Source organism: Sciurus vulgaris (genome assembly GCF_902686455.1).
Source record: "Sciurus vulgaris genome assembly, chromosome: 6".
In the NCBI taxonomy this organism is placed as follows: Eukaryota; Metazoa; Chordata; class Mammalia; order Rodentia; family Sciuridae; genus Sciurus; species Sciurus vulgaris.
Genome location: NC_136466.1, coordinates 11,968,002 through 11,988,724, shown reverse-complemented (window position 1 = coordinate 11,988,724; position 20,723 = coordinate 11,968,002). Strand labels below are relative to the sequence as shown.

At 49.1% G+C, this 20,723-nt stretch overlaps 1 protein-coding gene across 1 annotated transcript in view; it reads right to left on the bottom strand.

Annotated features, from left to right (window-relative positions):
• Positions 1–338: 338 nt before the first annotated feature.
• Positions 339–20,723, bottom strand: part of SLIT3 (slit guidance ligand 3) — a 572,899-nt gene continuing 552,514 nt past the window's right edge. The window contains exons 33-36 of the mRNA XM_079145392.1: positions 12,437–12,591; positions 10,932–11,217; positions 9,121–9,329; positions 339–768 (exon numbers count right to left, since the gene is read on the bottom strand). Coding sequence (XP_079001518.1) covers positions 533–768; positions 9,121–9,329; positions 10,932–11,217; positions 12,437–12,591 — 886 coding nt within the window. The 3' untranslated portion in view covers positions 339–532. The remainder of the gene's footprint in view (positions 769–9,120; positions 9,330–10,931; positions 11,218–12,436; positions 12,592–20,723) is intronic.

Sequence of the window (20,723 nt, the reverse complement as noted above, 5' to 3'; positions counted from 1 at the left end):
CTGGGCAGAGACAACCGGGGCCCTTAAAAGCTGCGTGCGTTTAGGGAAGAGAGAAGAAGGAGTTAAAAACAAGAGACAAAGAACAAGCGGTCTCCCTCTCTTCCTCTGGCTGTTCCTGAGCGCGAAGCAGGGCGGTTCTGCGGGCAGGGGCGCTTGGCAAACAAGGGCTTCCTCCTCTTCCTCGGCAGGTTCTCCGTCCTTATTCTTATCCTTTAGTTTGAAACATTTTTATTAGCCTTTTTTTTTTTTGTCTTAAAAATTTAAACAGCTGTTTATAAAAACACAACAAATACACAACACGAAACAAACCTCGGTGACAATAACTCACGACGATGTAGTCCCTGGACTCAGACGGTGCGATATATTTATATAATAAAAGATGAAAATAGTCACTTTCCATAATAAAAATAAGTTCTATTTTTGTTTATTTTACAATATACTTAATACTCTCTTCTTCTCTTGCTTCCTGTCCTCCGCTCCCACCTCGCCCCGGCGGGCCCCACCCGCGGAGCTGGAGTCCCAGGCGGCGGGCTCAGGAGCACGCGAGGCAGCCGCACTCCAAGGGCCTCTCCACCTCCTCCACGAACGAGGAGCCGTCCGCGCACTGGAAGACGTATTTCCGCCGCTTGCTGCGCGTGGGCCGGCAGCACTGCGCCCCGCAGCCCCCGCGGCACTCCATGACCGGCACCTTGGAGGCCGTGGCACAGGACGCGTAGCCTTTCTGGCGGCGGATGGCCTCTCGCACCACCTCCCCCCGGCATGGGCTCTCTGCAGGGGCAGAAGAGGAGGGTCAGGACGCAGGTGGCTGGCAGGACCCGCAGTGCCCAGCCGGGCAGTTCTGGAACACTGGGGCCTGAAGATCACGTGTGCTTTCTCTTTCACTTGTCCATATGCTGTGGCGGCCACCTGTCCACCTACCCACCCACCCACTCCCCAGCCTCCATCCGTCCAGCTACTCCTCACAATAAGGGCCCTCGCTGGGCCAGGCTCCATGCGAGGCCGGCAAGGAAGCCAGGAGCCTAGGATGGTGGCCAGCAGCTTGGTCCTTTCCTTCAAGGAACTTCAAGTCCAAACCAGATGAGGGAAACTGGTGGACTGTGGCCTAATCTTGTCCCCAACCCGTTTCAGCTGCCCGACACACGCTTGCCCACTAAAGTAAATCCACATTCAAAGAGCCAGGAGATTCCGCTTAAGAATTGGAATTTCTGGCTTTTTTGGAAACCAGAAAGTGGTGAGGCTGGGTTGCCTCCCTGCCCCGTAGTGATGGGTTGGGGCTGAGAGTCTCCGGGGGCTAGGAGAGAGAGCTCCAGGTTGCCCTGCCCTTGGTCTGGAGTCCAGAGCTATTTATAGGACCACTTGAGTGGCCGTAATTGTAATGAGAAACTGAGGTGGGACATGTTTATATGAGAGCAAAGGGCAAAGGACCCTGCCCTGCCCTGACCTGGGGGCTTCTCTGGGAAGTGACCATAGGGTTGAGATCTGAACACGAGGAGCAAGAATTAAAAAGGAAGCAACTTCCCCAAAGCCCTGGGACTAATGGGAGTGCCGGGCAGGGGACCCCAGGCCTGGCTGAATCTTCAGCCCTGACCCGGCTCTTCATCTTCAGCCCTCCCCTGTCCTCAGGACACTGGGCAGTGTCTGGAGCAGGTGCTGAGGAAGGAGGTAATGGACTTGGAACCTGAACCCTCGCCCCTACAGCCTGGGCAAGTCCCTGGTCATCCCTGAGCCAGGTTCCTGGTCTGGAAGATGGTGACATGTTTGCTGGTCCTTCCTGCTAACTCAGCTCTTGTGAGCATCAGAGGAGATGGAAGGAGAAAGGGCCCTCTGCCTTTTAAAGCTTGAATAGGGTAATGGGATCTGCGTTAAGTACATATAATTCTTTAAAATTATGAGGTGGTTAAAAGACTCAGAAAGAATCAGTGACAATGTGTGTGTGTGTGTGTGTGTGTGTGTGTGTGAGCAGCCTGGGAGGAGGAGGGAGAGACGTGTGTCAACATGCTAACGGCTGGGCTGAGGGACCATGGCCGCTGTGTACACACCCCTGATGACTTTTCTGTGAGTATTTGAAAATAGTTAAAAAGTTTCTTAAATGAGCAGTTTGCTAAAGAATAGCTTTCATCTGAATTTGACACGTGAGAGTCCTCTAGTGACAGGGTGGCCTGCCTGGGATGCTGGTGGCAGGGAGGAGGACTTCTCAGTGTCCATGTGGGAGGAGGACTTCCAACGGGCGACAGACACTTCAATTTTTACAGAAGCTGTGTGATTTAATTGGCCTTGTGGAGCTCACCAGAGCTGGGGCCACTAACTGGCATGACTAACGGGTGTTCATGGGGACGGTCAGACCCAACCACAGCACCGGGACTGGACGAGCCCGCAGAGGGACATGGCATGGTGAGGCCTCGCAAGTACCAACACTTGGAAAAGAAAAGGGAGACGAGACCCAGGACGAGGGAAAGAGCTTCCTGCCCTGGGAGAAGTCCAGAGTGAGCCCCATCTACTGTGCTTGTCCCGGTTTTATCCTTTACTGAATAAGTCACTTATCACTCACTATGATAGGTCAGCAGGTGACACTTTAAGAATCTTGCATGCATTTTTTTTTAACTTTTAAAAAAGTGTTGGTGTGTAACGCTTGTGTATATTTACAGGGCACCACGTGAGGAATGGATCTATGTGTACGTCAAGTGTGATGAGCCAGTCAGGGTGATTAGCATATCCATCACCACAAGCATTCATTTCTTTGTGGTAAGAACATTCAAAATCTTCTGTTTTTTGAAATATACGCTATTGTTAATAGTTACAGTCACCCCCCTGTGTGACAGATTACTGGGACTCAGATCTCCTATCTATGTTCCATTTTGTGTGTGTTGACCAGTCTCTCCCGTCTCCTCCCTTCCCTAGCACTGGTAAACTCTGTTCTACCTTCCAGTTCTAGGAGATCAACTCTTCTAAAGTCCACATATGAGTGAGATGGGGTGGTACTGGCCTTTTGTGTCCGGATTACTTCATTTAACATAGTGTCCTTGAGGTTCAGCCACGTTGTCACAAAAGGCAGAATTTCATCCTTTGTATAGCTGAGTACTATTCCATGTGTGTGCATATCACGTTTTCTGTATTTATTCATCTGTGGATGGACACAGGCTGATTCTGTATGGGAGTGCAGATGTCTCTTCAACATGCTGATTCATTTCCTTTGGGTAAATACATAGTAGTGAGGTTGGATCAGATGGTAGTTCCACTTTTAATTATTTGAGGACTCGCCATATTGATTTCCAAAATGGCTGTACTCATTCACATTCTCATCAACATTGTGTGAGGGTTCCCTTTTCTCCACATCCTTTCCAGTACTTTTTATCTTTTGTCTTTTCAGGAATAGCCATTTTTACTGGAGGGAGGCGATACCTCATTTGGTTCTGATTTGCATTTCCTCAGGAGTAGAGGATATTGAGCAATTTTCCACATGCCCATTGGCCACATATGTGAATTTGAGAAATCTTTATTCAGGTCTTTTTCCCATTTTCAAACGTGATTTTTTGTTGTTGTTGTGTTGTTTGAGTTCCTTATACATTCTGGATATTACATCATTCCAGACACACAGTGTACAAATATCGTCTTTCATTCTGTAGACTGTCTCTTTACTCTGGTGATAGATTGCAGTACAGAAGCTTTTGGGTTGGTGTTAATTCCATTTTTCCTTTTTTTTTCCTTCATGTTTTTGCTGTCTATGCTTTTGAGGCTTATCCAACAGAAGAAAAAATTCTTGCTCAGTACAGTATCATGAAGTGTTTCTGTGATATTTTCTTCTATTAGTTTCATAGCTTCAAGGTCTGATATTTAAGCTTTTGATCCATATGCTCTAGTTTGATTTTGCTGTGTGTGGATATCCAGCTTTTCAACATGACGTAAGACTGTCTTCTCTCTAATGTGTGTTCTTGGCTCCTCTGCCCATCAGTTGGCTGTAGATTCATGGATTAGTTTTTGGGCTCCTAATCTGTTTCACTAGTTTGTGTATCTGTTTTTCAGTGGCACCATGCTGTTTTAGTTACTATTGCTTTGTACTATGTTTTGAAGTCCAGTAATGTATGTACCACTGCACCCAGCTATACCTAATTTTTTGAAAGTTTATGTAATAAAGGTTTTTGAATTTTGTCATGCTTTTTTCCTGCATCTATTAACATGAGTGTGTACTTTATCCTTCTTTCTGTTAATATCATATATCACATTTTTTGGATTTGCCTATGTTGAACCATCCTTGCATACCTGGCATGAATCCCACTTGATCATATTGAATGATCTTTTTCATCTGCTGTTGAATTTGGTCTGCTATTATTCTGTTGGTGTTTTTGCAATTGTGTTCGTCAGGAATGCTGGCCTCAAGCTTCCTCTTGTTATTGTTGTGGTGGTTGTCCCTTGTCTGGATCTTAGGGTAGTGCTGGTCTGGTGGAATGAGTGGGAAGTATTCTGATCTCCTGAATTTTCTGGAACAGTTTGAGAATAATTGTAATTAGTTCTTCTTTAATGTTTTATAGAATATAGCAGTGAAGTCATGAGGCTTTCCTTTGATGGAATGGGTTTTCATTACTGGCTCAATTTCCTTACTTGTTTTTGGTCTGTTTGGATGATCTGTTTTTTCATAATTCAATCTTGGTGGGTTGTATGTATCCAGAAATGTATCCATTTCTTTTAGGTTGTCTATGTGTAGTCATTCATAATAGTCTCTTATGACCCTTAGTGGTTCTGCAGTATCAGTTGTAATGCCTCTTATTTTCATCTCTGATTTTGAATTTTCTGTTTTTCTTAGTCTAGCTGAAGGCTTGTCAATTATTTTCAAAGAACCAGTTTTTCATTTTGTTGGTCTCTGTATTTGCTTGTGTAGTCTCTATTTCTATCCTACTAGCTTTGAGTTTAGTTTGTTCTTGTTTTTCTAACTCCTTGAGGTATAATTTTCATTTATTTGAGGTCTTTCTTATTTTGGGATGTAAACACTTATTGCTATACACTTCCCTTTTAGAAAAGCTTTTCCTGTGTCCCTTAGGTTTGGGTGTAATGTGTTTCCATTTTCATTTGTCTCAAGGAAATTTAAAGTTTCCCTTTTAATTTCTTCATTGACCAATTGGTTGCTCAGGACCATATTGTTTAATTTCCATGTATTTATACAGTTTCCAGGGTTGATGTAGTTATTTTAGTTTTGTACTATTATGGTCTGGAAAGATACTTGATATCATATCTGTCTTCTTGAACTTAAGACTTGTTTTGTGACATTACATGCTCTGCTGTGGATAATGTCCATGTACAGATGAGAATGTGTATTCTACTGCTGTTGGATAAAATGCCCTGTGAGTATCTGTTGGTTTCACTTGGTCTGTACTATAATTTAATTCTAGTCTGCACTTGTTGATTTTCTGTCTGGAAGATCTGTCTGCTGATGAGAGTGATGTCCCCTACTACCCCGTACTACAGTTTATTGCTCCATTTCCTCTATTAATATTTGCTTTATATATGCTCTGGTGTTGAGTGCATATATATTTACAGTTATTATAGCCTCTTGCTTAATTGACTCTTTTATCATTGTGTAGTGGCCTTGTCTCATTTAATAACTCTTGACTTAAAGTTTTTTTCCCATTGGATATAAATATAGCTACTCCTGCTTGCTTCTGGCTTCCTTTTGCATGGAGTGTCTTCCCCATTCCTTGACAATCTGTCCTTACAGGGAAGTGAGCCTCTGGTAGGCAGCATATAGCGGGGTCTTGTGTTTTAAATCTATTCAGCCACTCTGCCCCTTTTGTTTTTATTTTTGCAGTGCTTGGGATCTCACAACCTCATGCATGCTAGGCAAGTGCTCTGCCACTGAGCTACACCTCTAACCCATCTGTATGTTCTAATTGGTAAATTTAATGCATTTACCTTCAAGATTATTGATAGGCAAGGGTTTACTTTCGCCTTTCGTTAATTGCTTTCTGGTCATTTGTAGATCTTTTCTTATTTTTGTCCTTCTTTTTGGTTTACCTTTGTAGTTTTCTATATTGCTAAGTTTTGCTTCCTTTCATTTTTTTGTTTGTGTATCAATTATAATTTGTGTGTGTGTGTGTGGGGGGGGTTACCATGATGTAAACATAAAGACTCTTGTAGTAATAGTAGTGTAAGTTGATAAGAACTCTGATTACATATACTCTATTCTTTTACCTTGCTCCCTCAAAATTTATGTCTTTGTTTTTTTAAATCTACATTTATATATTTTTGTATTCCATAACAACTTATTTTAGCCACAATTATCTTTGACCATTTTGACTTTAAACCTTTATACTAGGAATTTGAAAGATTTATATACTACCATTACAATAATGGACTATTTTGAATTTGATTATAAATTTATCTCTACCACTAAATTTTATACTTTCATATTTTCATGATAGCAATCCCTGCCCTTCCACTTCTCTTAAAGCATTTATTATGTGATGAGGTAGGGAATGACCTCAGTTTTTGCTTGTCTGGGAATGACTTGACTTCTTTTTCATTTCTGAAGGATAGCTTTGCTGGGTATAGTATTCTTGGCTGGCAGATTTTTCTTTCAGCACTTGAACATATCCTCCCGTTTTTCCCCTGAACCCAAAGGCTTCTGCTGATAAATCTGCTGATAGTCTAAGGGAGAATCTTTTACGTGACTTGACACATTTCTCTTGCTGCTTCTAGAATTCTCTCTTTGATTTGTAACTACATGATTACAATGTGGTTGGAGAGGAAATTTCGGGGTTGAATCTGTTTGTGGATCTTGAGCTTCCCGAATCAGGATATCCATGTCTCTTCCAAGACTTGGGAAATCTTCAGCTATTATTTCATTAAATAAGTGTTTTGTGCCTTTCTCTGTCTTTCCTCCCTCTTTTACTACCATAAATGTGGTAATTTGTTACTTAATGATGTCCCATAAGTTGAGTATGCTTCCTTCCTCCTCTTCTCCTCCTTGTCTTCCTCCTTCCCTCTGAAATTGTTTCAAAGTATGCATCTTTAAATTTAGAATTTTTCTTCCACTTGATCTAGTGTATTGTTGAAACTCTACACTGTATTTTTAATTTCATTCATTTAATTGTTCAGTTCTAAGATTTGTTTGATTTTTTATTTCCATATCTTTTTAGATCTATTTTTATATCAGAGCATGAATTGTTTTTCTGGTTACATTATCCATCTGTATTACCTTATATCTCACCAAATTTCCTTAGGCTCATTATTTCATATTCTTTCTCATACATTCCATGTTTTATTTTCTTTGTGGTCGGTTATGGAAGAATTATTCTGCTCCTTTTGTGGTGTCATACTTACTTGCTTTTTCATGTTTCTTGTGTTCCTATGCTGATATCTGTGTGTTAGCTAGAATGGTCACCTCTTCCAATTTTATGGAGTAGAGGAAGACTTTCCCCCATGGATGAGCCCTAGGGTGTAAATTGGGCAGGTGTCTTGACTTTGGTTCCAGACTGGTGTCATAGTCTGGTCTTCGTGCAGTTTCTTCCTCTATGTCAACGTGGGTGATGCCTGAAAGTGCTGCTGGACCCACTGCAGGAGTTTGTGATGGCAAAAGTGTGGTTTCACTGAGTGAACAATGGGCTGGCTCTCCAGCTGAGGAGCCGTGTGTGGCAAGGTATCGCGATCAGGCCCAGCCTCCCTGCCATGAAGAGTGCATTGTGGACTCAGGTGTACGTTCACCGCTGCCACACTGTGGATCTGAGCAGCTGGTGTCTTCGTGCTTCCATCATTCATGTGAGTGTGGAGAAACGATGAAGGATGAAGACGTGATGCCTCATGGCTCCTGGATAGTGGTGGCTCAGGTTGTAGGTGTCAATTGGGGCCTCCTGGTTCTCTGCTAGTAGGAGTCGTGTCTCTGAGCCAACCTGGAAAGTGGGGTGGCTGAAGCAGGGTGCTGCACCCCACTCTGTGTGCTGCTGGAGTTTCTCTGGTCACCAGGCCCTCCCCAGACCCCTCACTGTGCTCCAGAACTCTCCATTAGACATTCTAGTCAACACGTAGTTGTTTTTTCATTCATCATTTGGGTTCTTTTATGTGTTGGAAGAGACATCTGTTAGATAGCTCCAGCCAGTCAGCTTGCTGATGTCACTCAGAAGTCTTAACTTTTGATCCTTCATGCACTGTGTTCTCACTTAATCCTCACAGTAAACCTAGGCAGTGGGCACTGAGTTATCTGTGCTTTTAAATGAGAAATTAAGACCCAGTGAGTTAAAGCTCAAAGTACTAAGTGCTCAAAGTTCTGCTCAAAGTTCTAAGTGACAGAACTTGGCCATCTTCCTCATGACAACAATGGTGCTTCCAACTGTTGAGACTCTTAACCTAGACTTTTCATGTAACTAGTTTATGTAGTTCAGCTTCCAAATTCTTAGCACTGTGCTGGGTACCACACACTTTACATCTCATGTATTCCAACAACCACCCAGGTCGTATGGTAACCAACCCCTAAAATGGCTCCCGATGATCAGCACATCCTGGTATTCACGTTCTCTATGTTCCCTTCCTCAGTAGATGCCCTTGACCCATGTCACCAATATGATATAGAAATGATAGTGTGAGTTACTTCCAAGGTGAGATATGAGACACTGTGGCTTTGTGGCTTACTTCTGGTGCTCCTGAGTTTTCCCTCTGCAGGAAGCCAGCTTCCCTGTTGTGAGAACCCCCAGATATCCCAGGTAGAGAAGTCACATAGGGAGGAACTGAGGCCTCCTGCCAATGACCAGCACAATGGGAATGCACCAGAGTGGAAGCAGATCTGGCCTCCTTGGGTTAGCCTCTGGAAAACCAGGCCCTTGCTGTGCTAAATCCAGCCTTGGCCGATTCCAGCTAAACTGTTTTTGTTTCTGATCCACCCAAACTATATGGGATAAAAACAAATACTTTGATTATAGCTGCTGTTTTGGGGCCAATTTGTTATGTGGCAGTAGGTATCTGCTACAGGAAGCTATCGTATTGCCCCCATTTTCAAGCTGAGGGACTTGTGGCTTAGAATGTGACTGATCCAAGGGCACACGTTACCTCTGTGGCACAGCCTGTGGTGTTCTGGATGTGGAGTGGCACTCTGACCCTGCATCCCTGCCGTGCTCCCTCCCATGAGCACAGCAGACTCACCTTGCTCACAGTGCTCCCCACTGAAGCCCGGCTGGCACAGGCAGCGGGGCTGCCCTTGGTCTGAGATGTGGCACTGCCCGTGGTGGCACTTGAAGGCTGAGCAGGCATTGGCGGAGTCGTTCTTGTGGTCACACAGAGCCCCTCCATAGCCCTCGGCACACTTGCACACGTATGAGCTTCCAGTCGCCACACATTTTCCATGGTTGCAGCTGGAAGCAGAGAGGAGGAGGAAGAGGAGGGAACCAGAGTTGGTACTGCCAGAAGCTTCTCTGTCCTGCCCAGCCAGAAACCAGGGGACCCAGCACCGTGGGACCTCAAGCTGATTGCAGCCTGAGAACTTTGGCCTCGGGTCTGCCTCTTGCAGCCCAGTGGCTGAGCATCTCTCTTTTCTTAAACACCCTGTCTCTGTGGCCAGTCAGCTGCGAGCTCCTCCAATGTCCATTACCAGCTGTGACGACAGAGGCTCACAGGCTAACAGTTTCACACACACACACACACACACACACACACACACACACACACACTGTGCCTGGAAGAAAGTCAGCTTTCTGCAAACATTTCAATGGTTCTATTATCTTAAATGATAATGCTATTACTACTATACTACTACTATACAAGTTGAGCATACTTAATTTGAAAATCTGAAATCCCACATGCTTCAAAGTCCAAAATTTTTTAGCACCATCATGGTAGCACAAGAGGAAAACTGCACGTCTGGCCTCATGTGGTGGGTCACAGTCAAAATGCAGGTATTCTAAAAATACTGATTAAAGTTACCTTAGGGTTGTGTGGATGAGCTTCATAGGAAAAAATGAATTTCTTATTCAGACTCAGGTCCCATCCCAAGATCTCTGCCCCCCTTGTATACATGCATAAATATTCCAAAGTCTGAGAACATCCAAAATCCAAAACACCTGTGGGCCCAGGCTTTTCAGCCAAGAGACAAGTTAACCTGAGCGGGTTCCTCTTGCTACGTGGCAGGCTCCATGGGAAACTCTTTTTTTGCCCAGCATCACCTATTGTCACAACTGCCACACCTTTGCATCCACCTCTCCTAGGTGGGAAGACTGGTGGGGAGGTCTCTATTTTTAACCACAATGTCTCATTGTCCCTAATGGGATGACATTCAGAGCCAGGATTCATGATGATTTCAGAGTCATATATACACACTCAAGAGTAACACAGGAAGCTGAAACCCTTTACAGCTGTCTGCCCTTTCTGACCCAAAATATTGTTCCCCAACTTGTTTAGCCAAACAAATGACCAGTCTTGGCTCTGGAGGTGTTTTTGGCTGAGTCAGATTCCATAACACTGGGGACACCAGGTCTCTAGTATTTAGCATACGGTCTGGCACATAGTAGGCCTTCCATAAGTATTTGCTGGATGAGTGACAGAAGATGAACCATCACGTTACTCTGCCGAGTGTGGTCCAGCAGACCTTGCGCCCTGCCTGGGGCGCTGGCTGAGGGGCAGCCACACGGGGGCTGATTCTCCCTTGTTCTGCCTGCCCGCTCCATTGCCCGAGGGCTGTTCTCCCCGACAGGGGTGCCTTTTCTATCACAGGAGGCAACATGGAAGCTGGTGGCAGCTCTGGGCAGGTCAGAGGCGGCTTGCAGAGGCAGGTGTTTGGGCGAGGCTCTCCTGCGGATGTCTCTGAGCCAGACCTGCAGCTTGGATGCCCAAGCTCAGCCTCTTGACTTTGGGCAGTCACGGGCACTACCCACTGCGTGACCACAGCTCCTCCGTCAGTGCCCCCTTCTCGGGTGGGCACAGGGCCAGCGTGCATACTGGGAGCCTGTTAAGACACTGACCTGTGGCTGAGGCAGGGGTCCCGGGCTTCCTGGTCGCACAGCGGGCCGGTCCAGCCCGGGTGGCACTCACACACTACGCTGTCCTTCTCCACGGAGCGGCACAGGCCGTGCCGGCACACGGTGCAGGACTTGCAGCCTGGCGAGACCCCTGGGGACTGTGGCGGGAGGGCCTTGAAGTCTTGCAGCTCGTTGTTGATGCGCACCTCGTGGATGCAGCCGTGGAAGCCACCCAGCGGTCGGTCTGCGCCCTGCCGCAAGGCCGAGAGGCCGCTGGAGGTAGGGATGCCTGTGGGAGGGAGCGGGCAGCCTGAAGCGCCTCCCTCCCGCCCAGCTTGCCGGGCCCAGGCTGAACGAGAAGGTGTTCTTCACCGTTCTTAGTTAAGGGCTCTGGGCCTCCACTCTTCAAACTGATGGTGGCCTAAACCTGGGCCGGATCCTGGGAAGGACCTGAATTCTTGGTCCTGCACTTGAATTCAGGGGGCACAGTGGTGCCTACACATCCCAGGGGCTCGGGAGGCTAAGGCAGGAGGATCACAAGTTCAAAGTCAGCCTCAGCAACTTAGTGAGCCTCTAGGCAACTTAGGGAGACCCTAAAAGAAACAAGGAGTGGGATGCGGCTCAGTGGTTAAGTGCCCCTAATTTGGGGTTCAATCCCCAATTACCCCCCCCCAAAAAAAAACCCAGGGGGGAAAAAACCACAAAAAACACTTGAATTCATTGTCAATGCTTAAATATAGAAAATATCCCACAAAAGTCCTGTATTTTGAGCTTCCTTAGAAAAAATGAGGGGAACGGATCACCATTGCCATGTGGCACTGCCAGCTTAAACAGGGAGGGTGGTGCCAAGTAACCCGAGGACCGCCAGACCCTGCAGAAGACCCAGGGCAGACCCGCTGGTGTGTGGGAAGGGAGACTGGAGGAGCGACCTGTCCAGGGGAGCGCTGGGTTCGAGGTTTTCTGACCTTACACCCTCTGTGGATGGTTCCCCTCTTGTCAGGGTCCAGAGACACTGTGGGTAAAGGCCTGGCTTGCCTCTCACCAGGTCTGCTTTGTGTCCTCTCTCCTGTCCCATGCCACTGCCTGCCCACCCCTGCACTGGGGACCAAGCCAGCCTGGAGCTTAAGTGCTGTTGTAGCTACAGCTGGAGCAGGTGAGGGGCAGGGGAGCGGCTGCCTTCCTCTGGGGAAGCTGTGTCCCTGTGTCCCTTCTGGGCTGGCTCTGGGTCAAGTGCACTCCCTGGACCCCTGTGCCTGGATGGCCTGTTCTCAGTGAACACGTGGACCTGGCCAGCCCTCTGAGGTGTCTTGGGTGGAGTCTCAGGGATCTCTGTGTTGAACAAGCTGCTCTAGTGGCTTTTTTATCTTAGCTGCCATTGCCTCCTTCAGGAAGTCCTTCCAGATTGGCTTTGTAGTGGGTGCTGAGATGGGAGCAGGGGAGACCCTGCTGGGAGGTCTGGGTCTAGGTGCTGAAGCAGAGGGCCAAGGCGGGTGGGGAGGGAGCGTTACCTCCAAGGTAGAGGGGGCTGTTGATGCCCACGGCGGGCTGCTTCTGGAGCTTCCCCAGGCTCTTGGGGGCTCCTTTGTCTACCACCAGGTTCAAGGTCTGGTTTAGCATCACCAGCTCCACGCTGTGAAACTGCCCATCATTCACAGTCTCCACACTGGGCAGGGAGAGAGGGAAAGAGACAGAAGGTTCACTGAGGGCCTTCCCGGGCCGGCCCTGGCTGCACACCTGACCCGCAGGACTTGCATCTTGCTCTACTTTTTATCTGGAAATAGCTTCAAGATTACATAAGTCCAAAGTAAAAACTGCACAGAAAATACGGATTACCCCGGTTTTCCTGTTATCCCCGTTTATGGAACCATTTCTCTCTCTCTCCACACATAGGCACGGCTCTTGCGAATCATTGAAAGGGAAGACACACACGACACAGTCCCTTACCCCCAGACGGCTCAGTTTGCACTTCCTAGGGACAGGAATGTTTTCTTACGTGAGCAAGCACGGCAGAGTCGCCAACTGCACACCACGCCTCAAGGTCTCTCCTACTGGAATTTTCCTCTGTGGCATTTTCCCTTGCAGTACAAGATCCGGTGTAGGGACAGGAAGTACATCTGGTGATCACCCGTGTTTTCTGTCATTCACAGAGTTAGGCAGCTCCGTCCTCAGGCCGCCTGCATACCACCTGGGCATTATTTCCTTAACAAATTTCGTTTCCAATGGCCCCATCTCCCCCTCAAATACCAGTAAGCCTGTCATGTTTGCACTGTTCTAAGAAATGTTGTCCGAGAAAAGAAAGCTTGGGTGTGATTTAAACTTTTTCACAGTATATGAAACGCATTCTCTTACAGTCAACATTTCACCTAAATTCACCTCATGGGCCACCAGGGGTATGCATTGAACATCTGGGGAAGTAAAGTGTCCCAACACCCCTGCCAACTAATTTTTTTTTTCTGATCCCCAGTACAGAGAGGAGAAGATGGAAGCGCATGAAAATTAATTAACTGAAGACCCTACACTTAGCAGGGTTCAGCAGGGACGTGGACGAAAGTACCCCTGCTCCTATGCTGTCTCTGCTGGTGCCCCTGGGCACTCACAGAGGGCTGACTGGCATGGCCAGGCCTGGTGCTAAGTGGCTCACTCCCATTTTGTGTACGTTTGGACAAGTCTATGAAGTGGACACTAGATATCCTCTTGCACAGAAAAAGACACCTCAGAGGGATGAGGTGATTTGTCAGAGGTCACCCAGCCAATACAGGCCAGAATCCATATTCGGAGGCAAGCTTCTGACTCCAGAGTTCTGCTGGGAGTTCCAGGGGCTGGGGAGGAGCAGGGATGGCAGGAGGCAAGACTCTGGAGATGTGCCACCTCCTTGTTCCCTGAAGAAAATTACTCGCTGGGTTACACTCTCCTACTTGCTCAGGGGTGGGGTATATGCAGACTTCCTCTCTCCTTGAAATCTCCTAGGGGCATCCTGCTGGCTCCAATGAGAGGGTCCAAGCAGCAGGTGGCACTGATTTCTTAGGAGGGCAGCTTCAGTGACTGACCCAGGGTTAGGAATTTCAGCTGAAGAGTGTGCGAGGGGGAGGGGGATGTGCTCAGGGGAAGACAGGCTGGGCTGGGTTGGTCCCTACTGCTGGATGGGACCATGGCCAGTCAGCAGTCGTGGAAACAGGCCACCCTGATCTCAGTTCCCTCATCTGCAAACCTCTGGAAATTCTTGTGATGATCAAGTCTGAGGAGTACGCCCAAGTGCTCTGCAGACTGTCAGTTCCTGGGACGATGTGAGCGGTTATTAGTGTTGTTTAGAATATTTATACCAAGAACCTATCGTTGCCTGCAAACATAGGGATCCGATTTCAGGGCTGATCCTTGGAAGGGAGCGGTGGCAGAGGAACAGACAGGACCCCAGGACCCACCCAGTCCAGCAGGCAGTCCCTTCTCGCATCTATTCTTCCTCCCCCGTTTACCTGCCCATGCTGCCCCCCTCCATCCGCCTCCCTCTCCCCCCTGGTTCTCCCATCTGCCGGGTCAGCATCCACCTCCATCTATCCACCCGACACCCACCCCAGTGAGCAGCGGCCACGCTATCCTAGGCGCAGGACCGATGGGGACACCTGCTCCACCTGCCTCAGCCTTTCCTCTTAATCAAGTGGCCAGCTTCTCTGTTGACAGCCGAGACACAGGGAGCAGCGGGAAGAGTGGCGACCGAGAGACCAGTAGGTTTCTGTCTGGTTCCTACAGGGAGCCGGGCAGTTGCCTGGAGGTGGAGATGCCTGATTCCAGAAGCCTCTCTAGCTGCTCCAAGCCGTGAGCCCAGGACAAGGCCGTGATCCTGCAGAGGAGTTGGTGAAGGTGTGTGTGGGGGGCTGGTGTGCAGGGACCACGGCGCTCACAGTCTGTAGCCACACGTGCCAAAATATGCAGATACACCCTGAGCTGACATGTCAGCGACATTGTCCTGAACGCACGCCGGCTCCTGTGTGAGCCTTCAGTCACTGTGACGAACACCTGAGACAATCGGTGAAGGGAAGGAGAGGTGCATTTTGGCTCACGTTTCCACAGGTTTCAGTTCGTGGCTGGTCAGTTGGCCCTGCTGCCGTAGACCTCTGCACGTACATCATGGCGGGAGTGTGGCAAAGGAGGCCTGCTCACCGCCCTGCTCAGGAAGCCAAGAGCAAGAAAGGAAGGCCGTGCGTGTCCCAGTGTCCCCTTCAAGGACACGCCCCCAGTGATCTCATGTCCTCCCACTAGGCCCCGCCTCCTAGGGGTTCTACCCCTCCCCATAGTGCCACAGACTGGGGACAGAGTCATTAACACGTGGAGATGTCTGAGTAGATGCCGGGCAGTCACCTGTCATGGGGGCTCTGGGTGGGTGGTCTTGGTGTTTCCTTCTAGCGTCAAAGTCCAGGGAGTGGGGCAGTTCTTTTCCTGTTCTAGACACACACAGGCATGCTGAGCACACACCACTGGCTCCTTCTGGCTGCTGGCTTCAAGCCTTCTCCCTTCTCCACTTTCTGAGGTCCCCAGCCAGCCCAGGCCCTGGTGCATGGCCTTGAAGCAACCATCCTGGAGACAGTGGTTTGGCAGTTGCTGCAGCAGCGAGGGCGGTGGCTGCCAGCTCCTGCCCCAGACAAAGCGCTGGGCTCTGCAGTGCCCAGGAGCCTGGCTCTTCAGCAGAGTTGTCGACAGGCCCCTTCCTCCAGGTGAACCTCCTGCCAGTTCATGCTTGGCGTGAGGATCTATCACTCTGGGTCCTCCCACTTCTGTAAGCCCAGTTTCTGCTTGAATATAATGAGGGTTGTACTCGTTTTATGCTGGGCTTTAGAGGGTAGTGCATGATCCCTAGCAAGCTCTCAGGAATCCTCCTCTGTGATTCTGGGCTTGGAGGAGCTGGGCATGGCAGAGACTGGAGGAGCAGGTCAGTGGTCTGCTGGTTTCTCAACTTCATGGCCTTGGTGGCTTTGAGGATCTGTGTCATTCCACTGGCTTATGGCCACTTCTGAGGAGGGTGCTCTTGTGGGCTCCTTATTACCTAGGGAAGGAACCTAAAGACTAAAGCCACAATGCTTGGAAGTGATGGAACTGAGGTTCAAGGTCAGGACTGATTCCAAGCCCAAAGCTCTCGAGGCCTTGTTCCTGCGAATAAATGCTTGTGGGTTGATGGGTCTCCTTCTTTCAGGTACATCTGAACCAGGGGTTCCGGAATCATGCCCAAAGCCAGTGCTTTTCAAGCTGTGGGGTCCCAGAGGCCTGGCAGCTCGGATTCTTTACCACCCCCCCAAACAGGATGGTCCCATTTTTACCTGTCTTTTTAAAAAAACATGTAATTCTTGGCCTTTAAGATAAAGTATCAATGGGAAGAAAGGCTTTGCTGCTATCAAAGAAAAGAAAATGAAAAAACAATAAAAACCTGTTGTTTGGTCTAAAAGAAATGGTTATACTGGGTTGCCAAGCCCCGGTAATCAGTCTCCTAGAGACATATGTAAGGACTTCAGAAGATGACAGGGCCCTGAGAGTCTTCCTCATCATCTACTGGGAGATGGAGAGGACTGGAGGTGGCAGAGGGGGCTGGAAGGCTTTTGCGGGGGCAGGCGTGAGCACACCCGTTGGCCAGAGTGGCCTGTGGAGTTCTCTTCTGCCTTGACAACAGTGGTGGGCGGGCCCGTGTGGCATGCTTGGTCAGGTCAGGGTGGCGGGGCCAGAAGCTGTGCGCTCTGCAAAACCAGGACTTAATTCTCTCACTTAGCACTCTCAGAAGGTGGGGCCACACTTCTTTCTCCATCTGGAAACGAGAGACTTCAGGCCCAGAGAGACGTACGGTGCTCCGGGGCTCTGCTCTCGCAGTGGAAAAGCAGAGGCTGTACTTAAATCCGCTGTGTGAGGGAGGGGCTTATGAGGGTGGCCAATCCTCCAGGTGCTGGTGGCGCTTACCTGTATGCTGAGTGTGGCCAGTAGGTGGCGACAGAGCCACACAAGAACAGAGTCCCTGGGAATTAGGGCTGAGACCCTTGGCCCCACTGCAGCAAGCCCCGTGCTGTACCCTAGGGACATGCCACACTTTCTTCTGGCCCTGGGCCCAGCACAGTAGGAGAGCAGGTTTAGGTGGACACCTGTCCTGGGTTTAACCCCAACTCTGCCGCTTACTGGCCTCATCTGACCAGTCGACTTCTCATCCCTCAGACAGGAGTGATGCCAAGTGCCTGAGGCCTGTGCTGAGGACCACGGAGACAGAGGCCTTGAGAGTGGATGGACTGTGGTAATCAAGACTGCAGGAGCAGGTGCGGCACGGACAGAGCTTCCCTGCGTAGACTGTTTTCAAAAGTTGAACATTTAAAGATGAGGTATTTCACGCAAATCTTGTGAAATACCAGCCCCTCCTGATAATTGGACTCCCTGAAGTAGCTCACGCTGGAGCCGAGGTCTTCGGCCCTGTGGTGAGGTTTGTCCCTTCCATGCTGCTGCAGGTCCCCCAGCGCCCTAGCCTGCTCCCCTCTATGTTTCCACGGCGGCTCCCTGTTGGGCCCCCTGTTGGCCTCGCAGGCAGGTGAGCTTGCTTCTGACCAGTCTGACCCCGAGTGTCAGAGAAGTCTGTCCCCTTCTGTGGCAGGGAGGGGCTTGGGCGGCCTTTCCTGTGTCTGTCCTGGGGTCTTGTGCCTTCACTACCTCCCATGACCACAGCTGAGCAGGGGAACAGACCAGGCATGGGCAGGAAGGAGGCCCTGGAAGCCAGCTGCTCCAGGCCTGTGAATCCTGCGGCACCCTGGCCGCTCACCCTGGCCCTGAGCTGGTCCATGGGCGTCTCTGTGGGTAGAAATCTGCAGCTGCCAACTCACCCTGGCGGATGAGCTTGGCATGGCTCCTTGGCTCTCACCCCAAGGCTGACATGGCCTCCTGGTGCCACAAGATCACTGTGGTCACTCTGAGGAGATCCGTTTTTATTGGCTGGAATGGACTCCTGAGCTCCTCCGCAGCTGTCACCTCAGCTCGTGCCCTTGGTCCCTTATGGCGTCCCCTTCCCAGGGCTCCTCCTCCTGGTCTGTGGAAATGCTCCTCAGCGTAGAGGAGCCTCTGGGACACGCCTCCTCCCCAGGGACCCTCCTGTCCAGGCGCAGTATCTGCTCCTTCTCCACAAGTGTCCCCATCGCATGCCGCTGTGTCTCCAGGGACACCTGTTGACGCTCCCCAGGTAACTAGTGCTCGTTTAACCCCTCACGTCCCACGTCTGCAACACCTAAACAATTTAAACTGAGCAACAAGTACGCAACTTATGGCACCTTTGAAACAAATATTTGTGTTTGTAGAGTTCTGATATTTTGAGAAAAGTAATAGATAAATGATTTATGATAATATTCATAAAAATTATTGATATCACTAATATTAGTAATGATATTATCCCAATAAACTCTAGATTATTACTTCCAATGTACGTTAATGCACCTTTGTGGATTTCGTTGAAATAGTCACAGACCTGAAGACTTGGGGATGCAATGGATAAGCTGTATCTTTCTCTCTGGCCAATGTGTGCCTGCTCCCACGTCTCCTATACCAGGCCCACGTCTGGCCCGAACAGGGTGCCTGATTGTGTTTTCTAAGTCAATGTATGAGCGGAAGAGAATATTGTCGGTTGAGCTTCCCTAATCCCCAAATCCAGAACTCAAAAATCCTCCAAAACCTGAAAATTTGTGAGCACCAACTGATGTCACAAATGGCAAATTCCACACCTGACCTCATTTGAGGCGCCACAGTCAAAATACAGGTGCAATAAAAAGATCATATAAAATCACCTTTGGTTAGCGAGGGCCTGAGCAACTTAGCAAGACCCTGTCTCAAAATAAAAAATAAAAAGGATCAGGATGTGGCTCAGCGGTTAAGCGCTCCTGGGTTCAACTCCCAGTACCAGAAAACAAACAAACAAACAAAAACAATTGCCTTTGGGCTAAATTGTTTATGAAATATAAGTGAGTTTTGGGTTTAGACTTGAGACCCATGCCCAAGATATCTCATAAAGTATATAAGCCAATATTTCACAACGGAAAAAAAATCCAAAATCCGAAACATTTCTGTTCTAACCACTTGGATAAGGGATATTTAATCTGGACTGGGACAAAAACAGGGATGGATGCCTCAGAAAAAAGGATTTGGAAACAAAACCATGTTTAAGGTGGAATTTCTGGAGGCTGGGCCCAGGCTGCTGAAGAGCAGTAATGAGGGTCCCCAGGCTTGGCATGGCTCCAGCCAGGATCTCCTGGATGTGCGTCGCTGGGACCTTCCCACGGAGAGGCCAGGCATTTCCCCAGTGCCACTGTGAACTCCTCTGGCTCTCTGGCAGCAGCTAGCTGCACTGCCACAGGCCACCTGTGAGCCGGCCCTTCTCTAAGCCATCGCCACCGTCGGCCAGCGTCAGCGAGGGGAAGGGGCTCCACTCAGGAGCCCAGGCTCCGCTCGGGCCTGGCTGCACCGGAAGCTGGCCTGCCTCCTCAACAGGTCAGTGCCCAGGCTCAGTATGCCAAGCACCCTCCCGACTCTCAGCAACACCCAGGAGGGGCTCCTGTGGTGTCCACAGTGCACAGTCACTTGCCCACACCCAGGTCTGTGTGGCCCCAAATGCCTTTGGCCAGGCACACGGTTGTTGGGCTGCCCGAGGCCCTGCCTCCCTGGTTTTCTGTCCTCCCGCTTGGTCCAGGGCCACTGGTTCCAGGAGCAGGCGTTAGGAGACCCAGGCTCCAGGGAGCACTGAGGCCACTGGGCGATTATTCCTCCATGTCCACTGAACCTGGTTTTCCCTAAGCAGGCTGGCTTTGGTGCGTCCACCCTCCACTGCAAGTCTTCTGGTCTGGCTGATGCCCCTGCCCCTTCTCTCGTCTTCGCTGCCATCCCAGCCTGCTTGCTGCCTTTTCTCTGCTTACACTAGTTCCTCACCTGCATCAAGATGGAACTCAATGGGCTGCTTCTCCAGGGAGTTCCCGTGTGAACTGGTGGTCCTCGGACCTATGCATTGGAATCACTTGGAAGGGTCCTTAAAACACGGATATGCTGGGGCAAGCCCCGCCACCCCCAGCCCAGGTGTTGGATTCAGAAGTGCAGGACTGGACTCTGCGTGTGCATTTTTAGTGCTTCCCGTGTGGCTGGTGCTGCTGGCCCATGCTCAGAACCACTGTTCTGTCGTTGTTAGTTTTGTTTTGGTTGCTGGGATGGAACCCAGGGTCCTGTGCTTGCTAGGCAAATACTCCACCACCAAGCCATGTCCCCAGCCTGAACCACTGGCTTTAACCAGTGGTTTTCAAACTAGGTTGGTTGGGGGAGAACTGGGGGCCTCCATGTGCAGAGGGGGAACATGGCTCCTCCCCACAGGGGGGATGCATTTAGTGCTCTTGAGTTCAGTATGAAGTTTCAAATGAAGAAAAGATGCAGTTGTGGGGGAAGAAGAAGTCCACACATTTCTTCCTTTCACCAACCCCAGTGAAATATGCCCTTGTTTCCACGGGGAGGAGGCTGGCCTCGATTTTGTACTGTGCCTTCCCCAAGGTCTATTCCTCTTTGGTTAGTGGTTTTCATGATATGGGGGTAACATAGACATCTAAAAATTTTAGTGGTTATTTTTAAAAAGTATTATTATAAAGATGTTACATCATTTTATATTTTGATAATTACTTAGCATGGGTTTCAGATTTGGTACTTTTTTACATTTGGGACTATTTGCAGACTTTACCTGTTGAGCATCACTTATCCAAAATGCTCTGAACATTTTTTGAGTGGCATATTGGAGGTCAGGAAGTTTCAGGTTTTGGAGAA